The sequence below is a fragment of the Centropristis striata genome, chromosome 7 (genome assembly GCF_030273125.1).
Source record: "Centropristis striata isolate RG_2023a ecotype Rhode Island chromosome 7, C.striata_1.0, whole genome shotgun sequence".
In the NCBI taxonomy this organism is placed as follows: domain Eukaryota; kingdom Metazoa; phylum Chordata; class Actinopteri; order Perciformes; family Serranidae; genus Centropristis; species Centropristis striata.
In genome coordinates this window covers 27,515,088-27,540,343 of record NC_081523.1, presented here as the reverse complement: position 1 = coordinate 27,540,343, position 25,256 = coordinate 27,515,088, and the positions used below count along the sequence as shown (strand labels likewise).

Here is a 25,256-nt window from a genome sequence, read left to right as displayed (position 1 = left end):
GTGTCTAAACTGTTACACAAAAGAAACAGTTTGACAGGTGGGTGGAAAAAAAAGGAAGGAAAAAAAACTACCTCTGGAGCAACAGAAGCACATGACCTCTCAGTTCTGCCACTGCAGCGAGCTCACACCTCTGTGCTCTATGGAAATGGGGATTGACTAAGATCTGAGAGCCACCGAAAACCGGGAGAGGTTTCAGTAATGTCAAACATGCATAGGCCACGAGATCAATACAAAGTCCTGATCTCCAATTGATGAAATGCCTCTCCTCCTGGCTCCAGGGATAATCTCACCCACTGATTTATCTGTGGTAGCAATGCTCTGCAGAACAGGCCGCATCCCTGCACGGTGGTCTCCTGTGTTCTGAATCTGTTACATCAGAATTAGATCCCTACGGTATATGTGGGAGAGTGTCCACCCAAGAGAAGCAGTCGCATTATGTGTGACCATGACCACGATCATTCCCGAGCAGTTCTTATTTCAACATGAAGCTTCCTTAACCTTAACATTGTAGTTATTTTAACCCAAACCATGATCTCTCTCTGCAGGAGGACGTTTTCAGAGCTGGATGTGAGCCATGCCTACCAGCAGCTGTTTCTGGATGAAGACTCAGAAGATTATGTTACCATAATCACATTCAAGGGTTAGTTCATGTTGGGCTGCCTGGTGTTCACAGTGGCTTCCAGCTCCACCATTTGTAGAGAACAATGACTGGTGACCCCATCAGGCACAGAGCCAAGTAAAATATTTCAAAGTAGTCTCTACAGACATCATTATACCATTATAACCATTTAGGGGGGGTCATTGACTTAGAGTTTTCATAGTCAAATCTGATTGGTCAATTATATAGTTAACTTATCGTTTAATCATGTTTTTTATGCTCATTGATGATGAATGAACTATCTATAGAAATACAGCCAAACAACACAATTGTTGGCCGACGTACATGTGACTATTGCTGAGCTGTGGTGTGTGTCAGAGGAATAGACAGACCTGATTATGAACATTTTTAGCATTGCCCGACTCCAAATTGACCGCTTGTCAAAAATAATGACACAAACAGGTAGAGACAGGATGAAAATGAAAAAGAAGAATATTACAGGGAGCATTTCTGTGAGGTTACTGCGTTGTGCACCTTTTAATGGACTTGATGAATTGCCAAAGTACACAGAGCAGGACACAAGCTTAACATCTCACAATTTTAACTGCTCTTGACTATCTAAGAGAACGGGAGAATCCTTGCACTCACATAGTGACGCACATATCTGTTACCATGGTAATCAAATGATGATACATGTATATATGTAGCCTATACAAATTGCTTCCTGAACACTTCACAGACAGCAGATGGTTTTATCAGTAGTTAAGCTTTACAATTTATGCTGTGGGCACATATGTTCTATTAAAAAATCATGTGGGTGGTCAGTTTGCTTTCCACCACAAAGAACTGCGTCAGAGTCCAATAGGGAGCACACCTTCTCCAGCGGTCTCAGCTCAATTGTTTGGTCTGCACCAGAGTTTGACTGCCAGCTTTTACACATTTTTACAAAGTGTCAGTGACTTTTCTGACCTGCACCTGCAAAATTCTCACTCAAAGAGACATTAAAAAACAACTTCAGAGAGGCTCATAATTAAAAGTGTTACTACAAAGAGACATTAAACAGAAACAAAATAGTGAAAACAACTATAAAATATGTGTGTCTTGCTCATATAGAGAAGAGGAGCTGGGACCTTTCGTATACTGTGCCGAGGGGCCCAAATGTCTCATACTTCATGTCTACAGCACACCAAAGAACCAAACCATACAAGTTACAACTAATTAACTCTCTGGCTTCACTTTAGGAAACATGACATTTTCAAAATGTAAGAAGTGATAATATCTTTCAGCATCTCTGTTTCAAGTGTGACTAAATTCACAAAAACGAATACGGTTCTATCTACTGCATCATTTTGATGGGTAAATACTGGATGGCATGGATACATGATAATTTACCACCTCATAACCAAGCTCCATTTACACTGGCTCTCAATATTCTCAATATAATCTGCTCAATCTACCAACATTAAAACCTATATATATATATATATATATATATATATATATATATATATATATATATATTTATTATTTTTTTTTTTTTTAAATCTCAATATGCCATTCTCGGGGTAATTTGATTACAGGGTATATTGGAAGGAGAACAATAAGCTAATTGCCAAGAAAATTGGCTTATTGTGCCGCTCTCCTGTGTGTTTTTTTCATGAGCTCATTGTTATGATATCCTTCAAAATGTCCGACAGATTTCTTCTCCCTCACCAAAACAAGTGTACTCTAAAGTACTGTCAAGAAAATACATCACACTTGAAATTCTACTGTTGGCAGCTTTCAGTCTTCTCGTGTCTGTCTGTTTGTCTACCTGCTGCTGCTTACCTGGTTTTTGCCCTGTTTGTATTTTCACTGACTAAGGAAAAATGGCAAGAAGAGGATGTTGGTGGAAAAAGACATGGCACTTAAACATGGAGTACGGTACCCGGGGAATGGAGAATTGGAGGGAAAGAAATCAGCTGAGGTCTCTTTAAATTCTGCTCAGTCAGAGCACATATAATCCTGACAGGATGATCTGCCCCATATTCTGTATTGTGTAGATAGTGTTGTTTTCTGTGAATGACCACATTTACTATCATTTTGCCCAGCATGGAGAGAAATTTTAGTTTAATATTTGCCTGATGGTTCATCACTCAAATCCAGAAAGCATTTTTACATTTTGATTACTGAAACACCCCGCTGATCAGAGCACATTACATGCCTTTCAGACAGGGCAAGTAAAAATGTTCTGCCGGAACAAAGGGCTGACCCATTTGTTTGATTTGAAAAGGATACATTGGCACGCGGAGGGGGAAATGGAGAGATGAATCCCTCCTCTTCATCCACCTGTGCACAATACATGTCACAATAAATTATACGCCAGCAAATATTCCATTAGATACAGATGGTACACAGAGGAGGAATTCTTCTGACTTTGGTGATTCTCCACCTTTCATCATGTCACCAGCAGGCCAAAGTTTTCACTCCTTCAATGAAAAATCTTGAAATATTGCATATATGCATTCTTGGTTCCCGGATTATGAATCGTAATGACTTGCCTTGATCCCCTGACTTTTCCTCTAGCACCAGCATGAGGTGGAGATTTTTGTTTTTGGAGTGAAGTGTCTTTTTAACAGTTAAACGTGTAATGTCTATGAAAGTTGGTGCAGGCATATATATGCAAATTAATACATGATTACAGTTGTTATTAACATCAGTTTTGACTTATCAAGATAAACAGTTGGTTTAACTTATTCTTCAGTTGAGTATTAATCTATCTAATGATATATATATATATATAACGTAGCTTGTTAGCAGGCGCTGCTAGCACGCTCGATGCTTGAAAAGTTGTCTACTTTTGACATGCTTGATGATTCATTTGACAAGTTTGTTTCTATTATTGTTTCTATTTTGCATTATCAGTGCAATTTTTCCACCTCAACGAAGCATAAAAAACATTTTCAATGCAATTTCCTGCATTTCACTTTTTTATGTGCATAAGAAACAGGTGTAAATTGGAATTTAACACTCTGCAATTTGTCATGCTCTGCCTGGTCCCAATGGTCAAATCTGAAATGCCTCCATGTCTAAAAATAACATTCATGGTCTATAGAAATCATGGAGACAGTTTCATGCTTTAGTCATAAAATACACAAAGAAAGTTAGCATGCTCACATTAGCAATTAGCTCAAAATAACACTGTGCCCTCATAGGCCATAGCCTCACAGAGCTGCTAGCCTAGCTGTTGACTCTGTTTCTTTTTCTATGGTAAATGTCTGTTTTGTGTCATCAGTGCCTGTATAGACCACACAAAAGTAAGAACACTGCCAAATAGTAGGTAACAGAAATGTGCCAGGTTATGCTTATTTTGGGGAAATCTCCCCTACACATTCAGCTGCCTGACAGGCCGCTCACAATAAGAAGGAGGAAAAGTTGGCAGAGGTGCTGCATCATTTTCAGTAACTCTCACTGACTCACCATTCTGTCCCATCAGACAGACTGAGATGTTGTAGCTACATGATGAAGGGGTTTTAGTTTCTGGGGAAATCACAATACCATTCTTGAGGTAGACTTCAACATTACATCAAAATCCTTCTCTGCGGAAAAAGATAAAAGAAACTGTCCTGTCTTTATGCGGAGGAGGGTGGAGATACAAATTGCAGTCCACCGACTTCCTGGGACATGTTGTAATGTGCCAAGTCAACACTTCATTCTCTTTTAAGTATCACTTTCAAGTTCTTTTGCAGTGAATGAAAGTGACACAGTATGCAGAACTACAGTATCTCAGACAAATTAACTTAATAACCCTAATTAAATGAATCATAATAAAAATGAAGGGCTAAATAGGCAGTAACTGCTTCAAGCTGAGCTGAAAAATTAACGTGGCTGCTGTGACCATAAAACAGCATAAAATGTTATGTCTAATATTTTCATGTTATATTATTCATTCTGTCCGCAGTGCCCGACTTTTCACAAAGTGCTAGATAAGCTGTCAAATCCCATTAAAGAGAAAGTATCAATGATTGAGTGAGAAGAAGCTTAAACTAAGGGAATCCAGGGCATGTGATTAGTGACAAGATATGCCGTAATAATAGGACACTCAATATGGGATTTAGATTTTTGAGAAGTTAGAAATTTACAGATTTCTGCAAATACTTTTTTCAAGGGAAACACTGGTGCCGACTCCCAGAGAATTGAAATGGCTCTTTTTGTTTCTCAGCTCTGACTCAGACTGAAGACTTAATGGAAAAATCCTCCCTTGGATACACTTACACTGTTATGTATTATCAATCTGCGGTGCTCAGTGCATGCCAGAAGTGATTTAACATTGTGGTGACATAAATTATTTTTTGGGTACCCAACTTCCCTCAACTCGCCACACCTGCTTCGACTTCGGTTAGTGCTTTCCTACGTTTCCCTAAATGTCTTCCGACAACTGCCAGAGAAGTGAGGGTGAGCTTGCTGCTCTGGGCCGTATGTGTTTGCTGACAGAGTAGAGAAAACACTGATAGCATATAGTGAAAGTCAAAAGAGTCACACCCCTCACTCAAACCACAGCATATCATGAGGCTGCATTGCATTGTGGTCTGTTGAGGCTGCTGTCAGCAGAGAAATTGGTTTCTGCACCTCCTCTATAATACATTTCTATTTTATGATGGAGTGTTGAATGCTGGTGTGAAATTGTGAGCCAATCTTTCAGAGTGTCTGACACCAAAACTAGATGTTCACCCTGAAATTATAGCCAACTGTAAATGTTGCAATGGATGAGACATTACATGTTCAAACAACAAACTCCAGTGAAGCAAGGCACATCCCCTATAGCAGAACATTAAAATTGCTTGATAAAGCTGAACCCCTTTAAGGCATTCATATTAATTGCTCAGATAAGACTGGAAATTGACCATTTAAGACTTTAGACTTCAGGTATTTTTAGACTGTCCTCCCAAGAAAAACAACAGCATTAGTTCTCTCAGCAAATTTCTAAAACTGCCATTGGTTGACGTTTGGCTGTCTGGTTTATGACTGTTGTCTATTGGGAGTAAAGGTGGAAGTAGTGTCATGATGTTTTATCGCCAAGTAAAAGAGCTGCGATGGGTCTACCAATATCCAGACTTTAACAGATTACTTTTCATTTCCTGTTTCCAACCAACAGTCAGGGGTTTCTTTTAAGTGTAGTTCACACTTCACAACTTTAGCTCTGATTTTCCACTCTACGTCAGTTTTTGGAGATCCCTGACAAAAGAAGAGAGAAAAAATGGGCGTTGCCTCTGTGATCGCTTCTGTGAGAAACGATTGTATGTGTTGACATCAGCTACTTTATGTGTTGCATTTGTAGCACAGACCAAATGTGTTGCCATACGTAGAGGAAACCGGCTGTACAAAAGATGTCTGGGAACAGGTTATTTTGTGAACATGAGCTTCTCATGACAATGTCCACAAGCAAATTCCTAAAAAATGAATAAGACACGTTCTGTGGATTGCTTGCTCACTTTTGGAGACCAGACAAACTCATTGGGGATTCCTCCTGGTGAAAGATCTTGAAGTGGTGGGCTGCCTGCTGCAGTCATATACTCTGAAAACCACAATGGCTTAAAGACTCATGAAAACAAGACAGCAAGTTGTGTAGTCTAAACAGTACAGCGATCCGATGTTGTGTGTACCACATTAACCAGGATCACCAATGCTCCCTTACCTTGACCAAGTTGTGGTTATTGCAATCATGTTTACAAAGGTCCCCTAATTATTTTGAAGTAATACTTGTTTTTATCCCAAACCACAATGTTTCCCTAACCTAAACAAAGTGGTTTAAGTGCCTAAACCTAGCTTAGTCCTAACAATAGCATTTTACAGAAATCTGTAATGGTGTTGGAAGGCACTGGCAAATGATATTGTCCTGGCAATAGGGACATCAAATCAGAAAATGCTTGAATCCTATGTGTAATTTTGGCAGTTACAAATGACACATTTCATCCTTTGATTTGGAGGCTAGGTTTTTTTTTTAGCCCAGCTAGCAAAATGTCAATAGATGGCATTGTCAGTCTCTTGGTCGGTCAGTTCACCATTTTGGTTCAGACCATGAAATTGTGGTCAGACAATCATGGTCCCCAGGGGATACATCATAATAATGTTGGGGATCCCCTGACTTTTCCTTCCAACTTTGGTTTATGACTTAATATTTGCTAAATTAATTGACAACAGCCTCAGCTGTAATTGGTGTTAATTGCTAATTAGCAATCATGCTAACATGCAAAACTAAGATTTTGAACAAAGTAAACATTATATATGCTAAATATCAGCATGTTGTCATTGTGCGCCTAATATCATTTAGCTCAAAGCACAGCTGTGTGTCATGTGTACTAGCATAGATTTAGACTTTGTTGTTGTTCAACCCTTTCAGTCACGCATCCTGCTGATTACTGACATCCGCTGTTTTCACTGGGTAGAATATAAGATTTTCCATTGAGAGTTTCCATCAAAATATACTCATAATTAACTCAAAATTGGTTTTAGCTTATTCACTATTGCCGGAACAAAATGGCCTTTAACACAGAAGAGAAGTTTAATATAACATTAAATATTCATCATGGTTTATGTGTGGCTGCAGTAGGGGAGGTCCACTGGAGATTGTGTGATGGAAATGGATGAATTAGTTTGATTTATCTCAGTGGTCTTATTCATTTTCACCCAAACTCGTTCGGGTAAAAATTAGTCCTCTAATTCAATTTTATCATTTCCAGAGCTTTTGTTATATATGTATGGACCTGATTTGTTTATAACAGACACGTTAATTTGATCCTGGGCTTAAGTGAAGGACTAGGTTATTGTATAATATCAAGTGTATAATGGAGTTAATGATGCTGTCAATCAATGCTGCCCTCAATTTAAAGCTGGGGTTTGGAGGTCAACAAAGCGATGACTTTCATTTCTTTTTCCTCTGCAGCAAAGTGTTTTCTCAGTGATCTACCTACGACTATCACTCGTCTGGTTTTAGGCCTCTGTGAGAATCTGTAATGATTAGTCAGACGTAAACAGCAGTTCATTGTATATGTTCTGTAAATAAGTACATCTAACCCAGAGTGAAATTCAATATCGTCTGTGTTGAAGCGTGGAAGAGCAACATCATATTTTCCGCCTGTGCCAGATTAAGCTATTAGCAGGATGGTGCATGTTCTATTAGTATATCATAATGAGAATAATAAAATCCTGAAAACATCAATTGGATGAAAGAAGAGATGCTAAGATTAATTATTATGAAACAGCAGAATTGCCATATTCATTTAAACAAACCATGTTAGATTACAGGCTATAATTGCACAGATCTTGTGCTGCGTCTCTCTGCTGCTGGGTTTGTTTAATGTATTCCACCTCCTCGCCAGAGCAGACATCACACCTCCAAGAGGAACATCTGCCAAAAGTCAGAATCATACATATTGCAGAGTATGTTTATTTTGGGGAGATCTCACCCCACGCACAGAGCGACCTGAGAGGTACTTAACACCAAAGATAGGTCTGAGGTCTGATTATATGCCTATGTGCTAATGAATCCCACTGAAGCATTTTAAGTCAGCATGAAGTCAGAGCCTTGACTGGAACCAAAAGGAGTTCTGTGCAAATTCAGTTATGCGTGTTTTAGATACATTCTATATTTAAAGTCTGTCTTTGGCACAGCTGGAGGCTAGAATTTAGTTAGCATAGTGTCTATATTGAGTAAGTAAATGCTGAATGATACCATACAGCTGATAGCAAAGTATTGGGTGTTATATTCAAGGAATATTCATCATTTTAGGAAAAATACTCTTTTTTTGCTTTCTTGATGAGTTAGATGACAAGATTGATAGGATAGCTACTGCTCTGATGTCTGAATACTAAATGTGAAGCTACGACTGGTTAGCTTAGCTCAGCATAAAGATTGGAAACAAGGGGGTCTGCCTCCTTAGTGGTGGATGCTAGAATGTACCAATAGAATGTAGTCACCAAACATTAGGGTTGTATCTTGGTATATAACGTAAGCCACATCTCACATCTCTTACCCTTCTTTCCTGGAGTCTTGTCTCAAATGTTAACGTTTCATTAGCGCAACCAAGAAATAGACTGGCACGAAGCGCCGTTACACTTTGCGCATATAAAAAAAGATATAAAGTCTTTGTGAGCTCGGAGGGTTTAGGCAGATTTTGTTACTGTTGGGCAGAGCCATGCTCGCTCTATCCACAGTTGGGAAGAGTTAGCCTTCAGAGCTTTCTGCCAAAACATTCTGCCAGAGGATTGTAGTTGAGAAAAGAGCAACAAAGTAGCCTACTGTACATGCAGAGATGAGGTTGTGGTGGATGATTGGGCAATTACAAGACTCTAACCCATTTATGTCCCATGAGCAACATGTTTTTGGACTTAGTTGACTTATTATTTCCACACAATTTGTTATGTTTATGCAACAAAACTAAAGGTTAACTACCCGGTTACAGGGCTGGTTTTAGCTTGCCATATTAGGGTAGGCTGGTAGAAATAATAGGTGGGCAACTTGGGTGGTAGCCGAGAGCTCAGAGGTTAGAGAAGCAGACAAGTAGCCTTGAGGTTGTTGTTTTGAATCCCTCGCGTGAAAAATCTGGAAAAATGATGACAACCAGGGGATTGTCAGCCAAGATCAGATGCTAGCTGTGCCCTCAGGTCTCTCCAGCTTATGGCTTTGTGTTTGTGTATGGGGTGTATGATCGGTTTCCCCATGGAGATTAGTAAAGTATTATTTTATTTTAATTTGAAGAACCATTTGAAGCAGGGATGCTGTGAGGTAGTGAGGCAGCATTTCTAAGCTTATTGATACCCTATAAGTCGAGTCAGTGGGGAGATTGATTAACCCCAAAACAACAAAAAGGCCCTCATCAATAATCAACATATTCATATTTATAATACAGAATCAACTCCAATATCTATCTATCCATCTATCTATCTATCTATCTATCTATCTATCTATCTATATCTATATATATATATATCTATATCTATATCTATATATATATATATATATATATATATATATATATATATATATATATAATTTGATGATTTTTTTTCTCATGCATGGACTCATTCATCAATCTTTCTCTGAGACACTTATTTGTTTCAATCCATTAACAAGTTAGAGCAGGTTTGAATATTAAGGTTGCATTTGAGTGCATGAGCGCATGGACACAGCGTGTGTGTGCACTCAACTTGCTTTGTCTTGCCCTGTGTGTGTGAGGGACACTTTCAGCAGAGAGGAACCATCACCTTAAACAAAGCATAGATCTAAAGACGGACAGGCCGTTTCCACCGCATGAATTGAGCAGACATCCATTGTATATTTGCCTACTCTGTACACTAATGCCAGTAATGCTGTGAAACCACTCCGTGCAGCAGACTGCTTCAGAGCGTGTGTCTTTGTGACTCAACATGATAAGAAGAAGGGGTTGGCAGTGGGCGACTTTGGAGGCAGGCTGGGGGCCTACCTCATCAGAAGTTAGACCAGGTACTAGTATTTTTTGTGCTATTTTGTCATTGGCTGAACTTTTTCTTTCTTAATCTTTGATTGGATGGACAGCTGCCCATAGCTACCGCCAGTTTTGCCTGTTAGCTTTAGCAAATAAAAACTACTTAATTAGGTTTAGGAGAAGATCATTGTTTGATCTAAAATAGACCCTTTCAAAATGTTAACAACCTGGCACAAAGTTTCTGGCAAGAAGCCCCGAAGACTTACTTCTCCTGTTTCCAGTATTTGTGCTAAGCTAAGCTAACTGGCCACGTGCTCAAGCTACATATTTACTGTACAGACAGTGGTATCAAACTTCTCTCAATCTAATCTAACTAGAAAATGCATTTCCCAAATTGTCAACCTAGTTCTTTAAAAAGTTAAACTCTGAAATATAACATTGAACCTCTTGCTGTCCTGAGCATTCCATGTCACCTGTTCAAAGACCAAATGTGAATTTGTAACTTGCATGACAAAACATTTCCATAATTACATAACAGATCCCCAATGTAACAAAGCACCTTGAACCAAACTGATCATGCACAAATCTATTTTTTTAATACCACCAATGATGACAAGTGATACATGACACTACAAAATTATGTTTTGTGAGAGCAATTACAGCCAAATCACTTAAAAGCCTGTTTCTTGTTGCAGTAAAGTTTGAATCAAGTCGAGCTGATCAAAGCCCATTTTTCACAAAATCATCAGGTATGAAAAGCTAAGCAGTCTCTTCCAAGACCCATGGATCATTGCCATCCAGTCTCGCAGTTACAGTAATTTTCGATTCCACCAAAAAAAGAAGACGACCAAGAAAAATGAGAATTAATGGCAGAAGATATTACTTTTCATAGAGTATTAAAAAACACATATAATGTGTCATTTGTCATACAGTATGTGCGTCACATTTCACCAGAGTATTATCCTAAAAAACACCACGTACATACAAGATGACATATTAAGAAAATGATGCATCCTTTTTAAAGCCTGTCCTACTCATGTGGCTAACCTTTATTTGGCAAGTGAACGACAAATATTGAAAGCTGTCAAACTCCGTTCACATGATTGAAGCCTGCCTTCTGTGCATTTACGCACAGATGAAGCGCAAGCTGCCATCTTGGCAAGCCGAGGCAGTATATTTTGATCGCTCATCATCTTTGTTTCTCATTCGTGACATTCTAAAGGCATGGCTCATATTCTAAAGCCTAAAAATTAAGCAAATGTTTGCTGAGTAAAATGTATCCACAGCTGCAGGATTTGTAATAAGTAAACACTGCTTGGATCCATATGAGCCATTAGTTTAGAATATAACCAGGAGGAACAACTCAATGCATGATTAAGTGCTAGTTTTGCTGATCAGAGTGTGAACATTAGAATGGTGCTGACCCTGTCAGCTTGAAAAATTGGAAAAGTTGAAAATTGTAATTATTTTTAGATGAATCATTCAGACAGCATTTGTATCAGTCAGTTAGATGCACCAGCAGTGGCGCACCTTCCTTTCTCCTTCCTTCATCTGCTCTCTCACAGCCCACTTTAATTATCTGTGAGCAGGATCCCCTCACCTTATTAATGCTTGCAAATTCTGCCCATGTACAGAATCGCCTTTGGCTGAGACGGTGGGATTTTCAACGTAATATTTTCTGAACTCACTTTGCAGGGGATGATCCGTGGGTGGACGTCAACCACTGCAGCTACTCTGTGAGCACAGAAGTGGATGGCATTCAAGGGAGAGAGAGGGCCTTTTTTTAATAATGTGCCACGGGAAGACCGTGGAACCACACAGTTCAAAGTGTTCATCGAAATTCACACTCGCCAGAGTTCAGTGTGCAGTGTCGACGCCGACCTGCTGAGCTGTGCTGGAGGAAATCTATAGAAACAAATTTACTTGAAGTCTGTTGGTCTGGGCATGTGCAGAAGATAACAGGCTTCAATTACAAAGCTCTTTCTCCTAATTGAAAATGCAGCTAATAGCTTAAGTGCTTGCTATCTGGGATAGCTAAAATAATGCGCAGGGGGCTCAGTGGGTTACAATATGCTTCTGACTCTGGTGTTTGAACCCTGCAGCAGCCTTTTTCAGATAACTCTCTGTCACTTTCATCTTTCTTGACACTCTTCACAGTGGGCCATTCAATAAAAGTGAAAAGACATCTCATATATCAGGACAGATTGTGCTGTATTGCCTGTATTGTGATGCAAATGGCTCTATCACTGCACATCATGGGCTTCTTGTACTGCAACCTATACTGAATACTGATGCAAGTTACATGGCCAATAAAAATACCAGAGCCCGAGCAATCAGTCAGCTGACATTATCAGCTGATATTTGCCTAAAGGCATATTGGCACCTTTCAGTATCAGCGTGTATAAAAACTTTTTTTAGTGCAGAAAACAATGCTTGGGGGGATTTAGAAATGATGTTAGCCAGGGATGTAGACCATCTTAATTGAGTGATAGTCAACCTGTTCCAGTCGAGTCCGAGTCAAGACCAAGTACAAAGGCAGTTGAAGCCATGTCAGGACAGAGTCCAGAACAAACTGAGTCCTGCTCAAGAAGTCTTTCCAATACTAATATAGTGAGTTAGAATGGACAGAAATATTCAATCTATAAACAATATTTATTTCTTCTAACATCAAAGTAATCTATGCATCGTGTTGGTATAATCAGGCAATGTTCTTTACAACTGATCCCAAATCAGCAGCAGGAACAAAAATAAATAAATTCACTTGTCCTCAATAGCAAACCAAGGCAAGTGCGAGACTTAAAGTGGTTTATTATTAATTCTTCATCAAATTGGTCGCAGGCACCAAATATTGATATTTTCATTAAAATATGCAGTTGCTTTAGATGGCTGCAAAGAAGCTAGTTAGCTAACATTACCCTAGCGTCTTTAGCATATAGCTCCAACATATACTACTATAAACAACACATCACTACTGTTTGTATTTATATATTATCTAGCAAGAATGGCTGCTGTTTGTTTTCAGTCTCTTCCAGCTGAGAGTTTCTTTATCACAGTGACAGTATTTCGGCTCTTTAAACGGACACTGTGAGTCACTTGCGGTGCTGCCTTGCTACAGTTATTCCACTTCCTCTCTTCAACAACTGACTGGAACAGATCACTAGCCCTACCTTTTATTACTTGATCAAAATGAAGGTGGGCGTTCTGTTTTTAACTTATACACAGTTTCTAACACTTTTATATTTCAAATATTCACTTTGAAAACCTTATGACAGATTCCTCAGTTCAGATTTGAAAGATGTTAGTGAGTCATAGTCATCCTTCCTTTTAACCATTTTAACACAGAATGTGTTTAAGAAGCAAGACTGTTGATATTGTTTAATCTCAGCTGTCAAATTCTGTGAAACCAACACCATTATGCTGTTTTTTTCCCTTTTTAGGGTTTTTTTTCCCTTCTAGTTACACAGATATTGTGATGGGACGTAGATAATTATCTTGCAATGTAACAATTATTGCAGAATTGCTGTATCTTGATGTCGTTTTCGTGGGCAACGTATCCTGATAGTATCACATTGTGAGTATGATGTTATATTTAAAAGTTATTTGTTTAAGAAGGCAGCCTTCTTAGTACCTTTGCATGGTCATATCCATGCAAAATCGTTGCACAATGTATATCAGAAAGGTCTCTTTTCACTTAAAAGTTCACTACATCAGCCACAATCTTGGTAATTGGTGAATTTTCAGTCGGGCTCCACATGATACTGCATTGGATCGGTTTTAAAGCACCATTCTAACTTGCATAAAAATCTGGCAGTGGTTTGGAAAGTCTCCTGCTGGACTATGTGTTCTTACTTTGCATTGCAGTGTTTGGCACAAACTGTAACACACACACACATACACATGCAGAAAAAAAATCCCATTACATTTTTAACAACTAAGGCTGCTCCCTTGAGCTGTAGAGGGCAAGGAATAACAAAGCTGAGGGAAGTCTCGGCTCCTTACCTCTGATGGGCTATTAGTTATTCTAGCTAGCAGAAGCCCCATTAGGTCTGCCATTTAATGCTCCCATGCCACATTCTCACATGAAAGCTACAAGATTGATGAGCCGACCGTCTCACCTCAAGCTTCTTTCGTGTTTGAGAAATGCTCTGCCACAGATAATCTGACAAAGAGCTGATTTAGCTACCTGTGTACCTCGCAGTATGTGACATTACTGAAAACAATGAAACATATTTGTGCCGGGCCTCTTCGGCGACTTCAGCAAAGGACACAGCCAGAATGCAAGTTGTGCAGACTTACAACATGTTATGAAATGATTTATAGGCTCCACGTGGAATATAGGAAATGAGCTGCGTGGGAGTGTGAGATAAAACTTTGTCTCCGAGCTGCGCTGACAGATACACAGAGAAGAAAGATGTCTCCTGTACTTCACAGCATGTCTGGTCAATCCAACAAAAGGTGCAGCTAAGATTCCAGTAACATGATGAGTTTTGTAAGACAACATTTCCTGTTAATCACACTTAACCATACTGCCACATAAAAAAAAGATACTGGACAAAGGAAGACAGATGCATAGCATTGGGGGGGGGAGACTACACGGACAAAAAAGTGCCTAATTAAGCATGAGCAAGTTGATTAGTCTTTCTGTCGAGACTTTCTGTCTCAATCCCTCAGTGCCGTACGCTGGTTCAGAGTCAGTCATGTGAAGGAGTCTGGCTTCAGGAGGAAAATTTTAATTTAAACTTTTTTGGGGACAAAAGTTTTGTGTAGCCAAATAGTTTCTTTATCTTTCTAAGATTAAACAAAAGCAGCGTAATGAAGTTTGTTACCGCAGTAAAGCCAGACAGAAATTGAGCCCAAATGCATAATTTATCTTTTATTTGGCTGCGGGCCTTTATAGTGTTCTCCAGCCTGCGGTGACTGTTTGAACTTTGTAAATTAAACTCCTGAGTAAAATGTTAACTACATGATTGCTAGAGGCGGGAAAAGGGAGAATGGGATATATGATCAGCTGGTATGATTGTAAATATTAACATACTTGATACAACGAAAAAACAAATATCAGGACTCACACAGCGACTGGTGTATTTGCTACAACAGCTGCTGTAGCAAACGCACAGGATAGGAGAAGGGACCACCTGCATGGTGACTTGATCTCATCATGTTTTATCATTTCATTCTGGACAGCAAGCCATTTGTGAATAAATAATAGGCTGGCTGATAATGCATAGATTCATCAATGAGCTCTTTTATGTCAGGAATGAAAGATGAACCTACTTTGTGCATAATGCATCTGACTGTATGGAAGTTCTCCAGAGAGAGGAGCTGCCACAGCAGTTTCTGCTAATGGGAATCATATTTTAGCACTAAAAAAGTGTATGATTCAGAACAACAGCCGGGTAATCATATGGAACTGAGCATATTGTAAAACAAGTCACCATGCACTGACCTTTGCTTCCTTATCCCACAACAGACAAGAGCACAGGAGAAAAAGAATTTTCTCCGCAGATGTTAGAAAATTTACCTCTCATGCCTCGCAGTGGAAATGGATTTTTGGAGGGCAACGGTCATACCTCGCATTCCCTGGAGCCTGAGATGGTGTAAGTGTAAGGTCCTGTCCCATTAACCAGCACATCCATAGTCTCTGAGTGTGAAGGCTTGTAGTCCACATAGTACTCTTGCAGTGGTGAATTAAGGGAGCGCTCGGTCTCCCGTGCCTTTTTCTGGCGCTTTTTAACCGCCGAGCGCTGCTGGAGCTGTTTGATGCTGCTAGGATATCGCTTCCATGAGACATAGATCACCAGCAGAATTATAGCCACTGATAAGAGCAGGGCCACGCTACCAGCTATGATCTTGTGGAAGGACACATACTCAGTGTCTGGCAGAGGGATGGTGGGGGAGGCCTCGGAAGGAGTAGGGGAGACTGTCCTGTTCCAGATCAGCTTCTTGTCCATCACAGACTGCGTGGGAAAAGGCAGCAGCTCAGGCTGGAAAGCAGAAGTGAGGGGGGTTGTCGTTGAGGGGACGGGGGCCGGTGTCGCTGTACAGATGTTATAAGTCTCCACCACATCGGTCACTTTTTCTCCTTGTGCCTCCTTTGGGCCGGCGCAAATCATAGTGGTCTCCTTGTTCCCCTTAAAAGCCTTGAGCCAGGCCACCAGGGGACATATGTTGGGGTTACAGTACCACAAATTACCAGCCAGACTGATGGTGGTGAGGGAGATCCAAGCCTCCACCGCCTGCTGGGACACATTGCTGAGCTTGTTGGAGTCCAGGTTCAGAGTCTGCAGATTAGGGAGGCATTGAAATGTACTTGGGTCCAACGACTGGAGCTCATTTCCTGAGAGGTCCAGCTTTTGCAAGGAGGTCCACATCCACGGCAGGCCCTGGGTGAGCAGTCGGATACGGTTCCATTGCAAATAGAGCGCCCGCAGATTAGTCAGGCGGGGGAAATGAGCAAAGTTAATCTTTGCAAACTGGTTGTGCTCCAGATGAAGCTCGATGAGCTTTAGGAGTCCTGCAAAGGCGTTGCGTGTGAGGCTCCGTAGCCTGTTGTAGCCAATATCAAGAAACTCCAGATTGCGACAGTCGAGAAAAACTCGCATAGGGACAGTTTTTAAGGAGTTTGACCTCAAGTGTAAACTGAGCAGCTTCCGTAGACCCACAAACTGATTGGGCTGCAGAACCTGCAGTTTATTGTAGGAAAGGTCGAGGTTACGTAAATTGGGAACATCATGAAAAGTGTTGTTTTTCAGATGTGTGACCTTATTGGAGCTGAGAATCAGTTCTTTGAGTCTCCGTATGCCGTGGAAAGCCTGGCCGTCCACATCGTTGATGTAATTGTGGTCGAGGTAGAGCCAAACGAGTTGACTCAGGCCTGCAAACTGGTGGGCTCTGAGGTTCACCAGGCTGTTGTAACGCAGGGAGAGGCCCTGTGTGCCTACTGACACATTGTTTGGCACGTCACGGAAGGCATTGGATTCGCAGTATATTATTTTCCCATCACATCTACAGCTCTGGGGGCAGGGACGCTCACGGATGCCGCTCGGAGCAGCGAGCAGCCAGGCGGGCACCACTAATGTGAATACAAGCCATCTGAAAAGCACGAGAAGTCCTGCAGACACACAGAAAAGTGATAAGAGTATAAAACATGCACCAGTTTACATAAAACAGAATGAAAAATTAAATGAAACTGGATCAGGGAAGCAAACATTATAGCACATACTGCTCTCTGAGGCATTTATTAACAGAGGGGGTTATTTGCAGCCTACTTCATTTGCATCTCAGTGTTCATGGCACACACTTACATTCATTACCACAGTCAAAGTCATGTTCTTGACACACTGAAAAGGAGATTGATAACCACATGCATCACACATAATCCCTCAAGTAGTTGGTGAGAGAAAAACCTTCATCAGATCCCCCAACAGCCTGCAGTCATCACTCATAATCCGCAGGGGGCAAAGGCAGCAGCAACATTACATTTAAAGTGAATTGTAATTAGGAAAACGGCTGAGGACTTTGCGGAGAAATGCAGACCTTGCGGGAACAGAGTACATACCCATATTTGCGCGGTGTCGGCTCCTCCTCATGGTTAGGGCTCTCTGTTGCATGCGTCCCAGGTCCACATGTTAGACGAACTCGGCGTTTTGTCCAAATAGTTGGACACGCACCCAGGACGCCTGTCTGCACTGGAAATATACGCACTTTGCGCCGCAGACGGATCCGCTTTGCGCACAGCCGCACACCTGTCGGAGATGTGAGCAGCTCCAAAAGGTGCGCATCAACCTCTGTGTATAGTTTCCTCTGTTACCGCACAACATCAAGCTTGATGATGCACATTTCAGACTGCCACCTCACAAAGCCCGTGGATGGACGGACGGATGGATGGATGGGCGCTCAAGCTCGCAGCCTCACGAGAAGGACACTGTTGAGCGCGTGCTTTGGGAGGCTAGAAAATACATTTTGACACACCGAGTTAAATCTAGGTTAAGTGGCAGAAAAAGACCGAGCAAGTGAAGAAATTTGAGAGGGAAAAAACTGAAGTCCAAAGCCGACAAGTTGCATGTATCCAGATTGAGATGTGGGCAGCGGAGGGAAAAGGCGCAGTCTGCTGTGGATTAGAGCCGTTGACCGTGGCATCAAGAATAAATCAGTTGTATAGCAACAGGAATGATGTTGCTGGAGGATTATACTGAGCTCTCTGGCGCTCGTTTCAGGACTTGAGATGCCCTCTCCTGGTCACTGAGTGACTCTCTGCAGCCCACACCAAAGTACACTTCATTGTCCTCGTGAACAGAGCCTGCATACTAATTGCAGCAGAGGGACAGGAAGTCTGTTTGCTCGGTTTTAACATATATTTGAACATTTGATACATCTCATGAAACGTCCTTATTACAGGCATTAATAGAAAAAAATTACTTAGTAGTACTTGTAACTTTTATTGCCTAAACATTGATTATAGACAGTTAGGCACACATGAAGAATCAACAGGACTATTTATTATCCAGAATGGCCCTATTAATTGTAATAATCTATTAAATTCCATATTTTATATATAGTATGCAACACATAAGATGTTGCTGGAATAATGATGCATTTACATTTTGGAGCATTTGGATGCTGCAGCTGGTTGATCTTCAATCATATACTGATGGGTAGTTTATTCTATACAAATGCATCATATTCTGGAAGTTCATTATATGTTTTGTAAATCTTTATCTGCAAGTAGCTGGTTACTAGGGGAGTCACGAGTCTCCAAATCCATAATTCAATTCAATCTTCGATTCCAACATTTTTCTTCTAGCACTGAAGGCTGTGCCCCTGTTGATTGTCAAGTCTTGATTATTAAAGATCAACAAATCATTGGTTTTATGTCCTTATAACTGTCATTCAGATTCTTTAAAAGATTCATGATATCAAGTGTGATATAACTGCCATATACCTCTCAAAGGCCATATGGTCACATTGTTCTGATCCTGCTTTGGTTTTGATAATTGAAATTGAAAGCTCATTTTAATTATTTGAGTCATAAATCATGACACTCCTGCACTATGTCAAATGCATGTAAATGACCAAAACCCAAATGTAGTGAAACAGATGTATTGTAGCATAAAATTTAAATACTCAAGTATTAGGAAGAACTCAGGTAAAAGGAATTTAGTCATATTACTTTGGGGAAATGTACTTCATCATTTAATTAAGTCAAATTATTAATCTGATTCCTGTTATGGTGCTGCCTTCGTATAGTTAAATACATTCATTGTATCTTATATACAGCATACTGTCGCTGTATCAGAAGTATGACCTGAGCTATGCTGAGTTGTAGCTACTTGTCCTTCCCAATAATGTCAGAAGCCCCCCAGTGGTTTTACTCTGGATCTGAGGAACTATTGTCAAACTTTCAGATAGTATTGTGATTCCTAGTTAGTGCTTTATAGGCAGGGGGGCAATAATGAAAAGGTCAGTTCAGCCTAAGTTTGTGTTGCCATAAAACAAAGTAACAAGCAAGAAAACTAATGCACATTGTCCTCTCAGGGTATCTGTAGGATCCACATGTGGACCATTTCCAATATAACATTTACTCATCTACATATTTTTTTGTCATTTATTTTCATTATTTTCCTATATTTTACTTACTTAAGGTAGTTTTATTATCAAACAAGTAATAATGAGACAGTATTAAAAAAACTTTTGAGTGGCAGCGTAGGTTCAGCATACAGAGGAAAACAACAGATGGGTTGCAAAGCGTGTGTATTTTTATCTCATTTGTTTGCTTTTGAATGTCATTTTCTAATCCATGCCATATAAGCAAAGTTACGAAAGCTCCTTGGGTATTTTTACACAACTCATTGTATTGACACTGAAATACGTCATGCGTAAACAAAGGGTGCTCTCAAGGCCTCATAATGGGACTCTGAGTCAGGGTCAAAGTCATCTCTTCTAATGGGTCCCTCTGCCCAGCACTTAATGAGCAGCGTAATTACTGCTGATGGACATTAATGAACTCAAATTGCAGATAGTTTGTGACAAAGAAATCGGTGAAAACAAAAATAAAACTGATGCATCCGACACTTCAACGGCAGTTACTGATTTAATTTACATTGTTAGATCAATTGGAGTTGAAGGACAAGGCATGAACCCACACACACACACACACACACACACACACACACACACACCAAAGAGGCTGGAAGAATGGCCACTATCCTTCAGCTTTTTCACTAAGATGTGGTGTGATAATGCATCCAAAATAAGCAAAGGTGACATTAACTGAGTTTCATTCATTTATTAGGGCCACGGGGCAATCACACCAAGCACTGGTCCCATACAGCAATAGCTGTGGGGACCAGGGACCACTATTGTTACACTGTGGATTTTTTCTTCTTCCTCTTCTGGACACAATTTCGTCCCGCTACTAGTCCTACAACTCGAAGAGTTGCAAGACAAATTATATATCAAAATGTGTGGTTTGATCGGGATCGGTGTGCTATTACTTTTCTCTACGAAAAACTGCCCAAAATTTTGCACTGAAGTGAATGGGGCGGCCGGAAAAAAATGAGCGAAAAAGAACAATAATTGGAGATTTTTAAACGTCTACTTCTCCGGCATAATTTCACCTAGGGACTCCATTTAAACTTTAAACAGTAGACACAAGTCTTGTGTATCGGTGTATTAATCCATGTTTCGATAGGTCATATAGTTTTTTTATCAATCCCTGTTCAATGACCATGATAATTTTTGGAGAAATTCTGAGATTATAATGGGTGTGTATTGCATGGAATGTTCGTGTCACAGTGTGTGACATCATCGCCAGAGTGTAGAGGGAGAGAAAAAATTGTCAAAAAATAAATTTGAAAACTTTGCTCCAGGCTGCAAATTCCACTCTACAGAAATAATTTATACATAGAAACGTAGGAAAATGTATCTTCTCACTCACAATCCTCTGGTAAAGCTGTGAGAGTTATAGTTTGTGCGTAGGACGCACAGATGCTGCACCAACACGCACCAACAGCCTCATTGACTCCCATATTAAAAACACCGGAAGATTTCTGAAAAAGGGAGATGTAACAGTTTTTTTAGATTGATCTAACAAAGCTTTTTTTCCATTTTTCTTAATAAAAAAACATATGTATACGTTCAGGAAGAACTCAGGATGCTCAAAGTGAAGTCGGATCAATGATAGGCATTATGGTGTTGCCAAAAATGCTTTCTGTTCGAGGCCAGAAATTCCTGTCTGTCCACCACTGTACCGGTACATTGGCAGTTGGTGGCAGTTAATTTTAAGAAATACAAAAGACTCGACTAAAATTACAACAAGTCAGAGATCATAGCAACATGTTTGATGCTACAGTTTCTTTAGAATGGACAGTAAATGCAAATTTTACCAGTTATTTCTTATTCATGGTAGGATTTGTGACATATAGGTATATTTCTTTTTTATGCATATTTTTTTCTAAATATACTGAGATATATTATTGCTATTGGATAATTGCTTTTTAATAAGTCTCAGTGGCTCTTCCATAAAGCTTTGATCAATCAACAGCTATGTCATTTCTGAGTCTGGTGATCAAAACAATAACAACAGAAGGACTTTATGAAGTAGCGTGGGATCATGGGAGTTGCTGTCTTCACTGTTTAACAACCACCATTGCTGATGAAAATCTATCTGACAGACTCAGGCACAAATAATGTTCAGGGACAAATTAATGTGTTAGACTTTTATTCATGTTACGTTTACTAACGTTAATAACATTATTTCATTCTAATGAAATAGACACAGTGTTCCCCACAGAATTAGAGATACACATCTTCAGTCGGCTGATGATCCATCTCCAGAGATGAACCTTCAGTTATCAACTGTAGCAAATGGAATTCTGCCAATCCAAGGATTTTGGTCTAATCCCTAAACCAACTCCCCAAAATCAAGTTGCTACAGTCACTAACTGAAGGTCCATCTCAGGATCTGCCCTCTGCTTTCCATCCATCTCCTAGGCTCCTAGTGGTTAGGAGTATGGAGAATTAGGAAGTACAGTGTCCCAAGAGAGGAGCCCTGAGGCACCCCAGAAGGAATTGTAGGTGGAATCAGGCTGTCTAAGGGGTAGGGGCTGAAAAAAAGGCACCAGAAAGTTTTCTAGCATGTAGGGGAGACTATAAGGTCGACCGCCCCCCCTCATGCCTCCATGGTTGAAAAAGCGTGCTAAAGTGTCCTCTAGAGTGGTGAAAACGAGAGGAAGAGCCTTATTGGCTGCCCTTTACACGTGCAAAAAATGAACGTGTGCCCTCTAGGGTGCCGCTTCATATAATAAATTATGATGATGTGCCCTCTAGTGCAAAAAAACTCGATAATGTGCCCTTCTAATGCCCTTCTAGTGCCTTTCTGCCCTTCTGGTGCCACGGTGACTCTCTTTGGTAGCCGACGAACGGGGAATGTGAAAGAGGTGTTGCTTTCACGTGGCGTTGCTATAATGAACAGCTACATCGAGTGGTACTAAAATCCGCAATGGATAATGAAGCAAAAAGCGGATTAATAGTATGCCTGTACCTGTAGAAAAGCGCAATTAGATGCCAAGTTCGAAAAAACACGATAAAGTGCCCTTGGAATAGAGAGAAAAAGAATCCCAGTGAAGAAAATGATCACAGTGATTACAAAAATGTCACAGTAGGATATCAATAAAGATTCTATAATACAGTATCATTGAACTGTGAAAAATGCTATGTGAGGTTTTTGCTCTCATTTAGCTGTCAGAGTGTACAAGATTGCCCCTGCCTACACAAAGAACACGCACAGTGCGTGGGGCCCTGCGATCCAATAGGGGCCCCGTTTTGCACAAAGGATGCACATATGCACAGCCGTGGCCGCCGATCTGACCAATCACTGGGGGGGTGGGGGTCTAGATGGTTTGGTTCGATGGTTTTAATTGTCAATACCATATCATTAATAACTTATAACTGGATCTCCTTTTAACTTAATGCTAATCGTAATCAAGAATGAATATTTCATTTTACGTGATGCATCAGAGTTTTTTGCGCGTTGGTGGGGCCCCATGTTGAGCATAATAAGCCATTTTTTATTTTCACGCCCCTGCCCTTCAAATAGTCTGAGTCCACCACTGTCTACCATAGCGGTATCCATAAGGGGATTTCCTTCAAACATGGGGGCATCGTGCCACCTGCCTCCCTTTGCCCTCCCCCACCCCACTGAGTCCACCAGTGTCGCTGTGTCAGAGTTATGCTTTTCTACAGAGACATACTGTAGATTACTGATTTTGAAAAACTTTGTAGTTTTAGCCCAAGTCTAGATAATATGTCACCGTGTCAAAGGCTTTTAAAAGATCACTAAGCATGTGTTTTTCATTAATGGTGTGAATGAGGATGTGGAAATAGTTCCATCCTTTAAAGCTGCGCAGGGAGGGTGTGTTTTATGAACTCTAAAGGGCATAAAAGAGTATGTGGTTTATGACACTTGTCGTCCATGATGTCCCTAATTCACACGAGAGAAAAAACACACTAGTTCAATTCAAGACAGAAATCTATTTCACACAGAAATGATTTAGAATAACATCACTCCATATGATTATATAATTTGTATAATTTATTGAAAATGTGATTTACATACAGTTTAACTAAGAAAGGTCATACTATTTCACATAGTTTCACATCATTGTTGCTGACATTAAATTATTGCTGGCATTAAATAATTTGGACTATTGTGTCAAACAATTATGACCTTTAAGGCAAAAATGTAGATATTTGTGATATATTTATTATTGAAACAAAAATGGTTATAATTCACAATAATATGCTGTGAAACTCTGGTCTCAGTGTGATACCTTGGTATTCACAAGTCCAAGCACACTGGACAGTGTCCCATGTGTTAATGATATATAGGAATAAGCCAGTGATTTTTATGGGAGAAAAACTGTTCTCTTCCAGTTCTAATCACACTCACAGCACGTTGCTGTTGTGCAATCATGCCATGCTATGTTCCTTTAAATCCCCTGTGGTCTGTGCATCAATTGTTATTTGTGTTGTCAAACAAATCTGACATGACCCACTTTCACGTTTCATCTGGCTGTTTGGGGGTATTTTTGCTATAACTGGCAAATGTGAGCAATGTAGAAATGCATGGATCAATAATTAAATTTCACAGTATATTTAAAGCCAACTTTCATTTTTGGAATGGAAATCAGAACTTTTTTTCTACACAGTTTTTTGATGACTTTTGACTACTTATGAAAACAGTCTAAATGAAATGGCTGGTATTTTAGATTTCTTGACGCGCTTTTAAATCTTTAATGATCATCTGTGGTTCTTTATCATGTTCCCACAAGCATCATCAAGTAAAAATTAACCCTTAAAGAGATCAGAATGACCTCTTTCCTGACTTGAAAAGCATGGAAACCCAAGCTATAAACAACAAAGGTATAGTGCCACCATATGCTCACCTCACTTTGCAAATAACTCGGCAACCAAATTGCTTCCTATGAAACTTTAATGACTGTCTGTGACTGAGTGAGCCCTGAATAATAGAGCAAGGGAAGGGCCGGCTTTTTTTTTGCAGCATAATGAATCCCACTGAAACATTGTGTAGAAATGTATAAATAGCAAAAATAATTTGAAAAAAGCAAGACTTAAAACAGTGTTGAAGCAGGTGACCCTGACTCCTTAATGTCTGACTTTAATTACATGGCAAATTACACATACAAAATAGCAGTATTAGCAGGTAAATATTTCTGAGACAGAGGCCTCGTCCCAAAACATCTGGCACTTTATCCCCTGCTGCTTCTAACACTCAGAGGAGGAAGAAAGAAAATAAAAATACTGCATTCACTTACTTCTTTTTATTTTTGAAATACCAAGAGCTGTATATCAACTTTGTTCTGATTATTAGCTATGATTTCTCCAAAACTGGTCCACGGCTTATCACAATTCTTTGATCGCACTGGTTCTTATTGAAGTTGTTAAAGTTGTTCCTCTGCTGAGGGAAGTTTTCTGATGATTGAAAACTGAAAAGTTGTTCATCTGACCTGGATCATATTCTGATTAATTTCAAGGAACTATTTCCTTAATATTTGTGCTAAGCATCTTATCTCTTTAGACCAATTCACATGCTGAAAAACCATCAGCAGAGTTGCTACATAAAGTTACTGAGGAAAAACTAGTTGGAAACACCATTAAAACTCTCTATTAAAGGTAAAACCAGTGCTTTTCAGCCT

The 25,256-nt window shown here is 39.9% G+C and overlaps 1 protein-coding gene across 2 annotated transcripts in view; it reads right to left on the bottom strand.

Moving 5' to 3' along the window:
- LOC131975434 (leucine-rich repeat transmembrane neuronal protein 4) overlaps positions 1 to 18,459 on the bottom strand; it is a 55,985-nt gene extending 37,526 nt beyond the window's left edge. The window contains exons 1-2 of one of the 2 annotated variants that reach the window (XM_059338121.1): positions 17,600 to 18,459; positions 15,612 to 17,152 (exon numbers count right to left, since the gene is read on the bottom strand). In XM_059338121.1, coding sequence (XP_059194104.1) covers positions 15,612 to 17,152; positions 17,600 to 17,651 — 1,593 coding nt within the window. In that variant the 5' untranslated portion in view covers positions 17,652 to 18,459. Of the gene's footprint in view, positions 1 to 15,562; positions 17,153 to 17,599 lie in introns of both variants that reach the window. The other variant, XM_059338122.1, reaches the window with a different exon arrangement.
- Between the last annotated feature and the right edge of the window lie 6,797 nt (positions 18,460 to 25,256).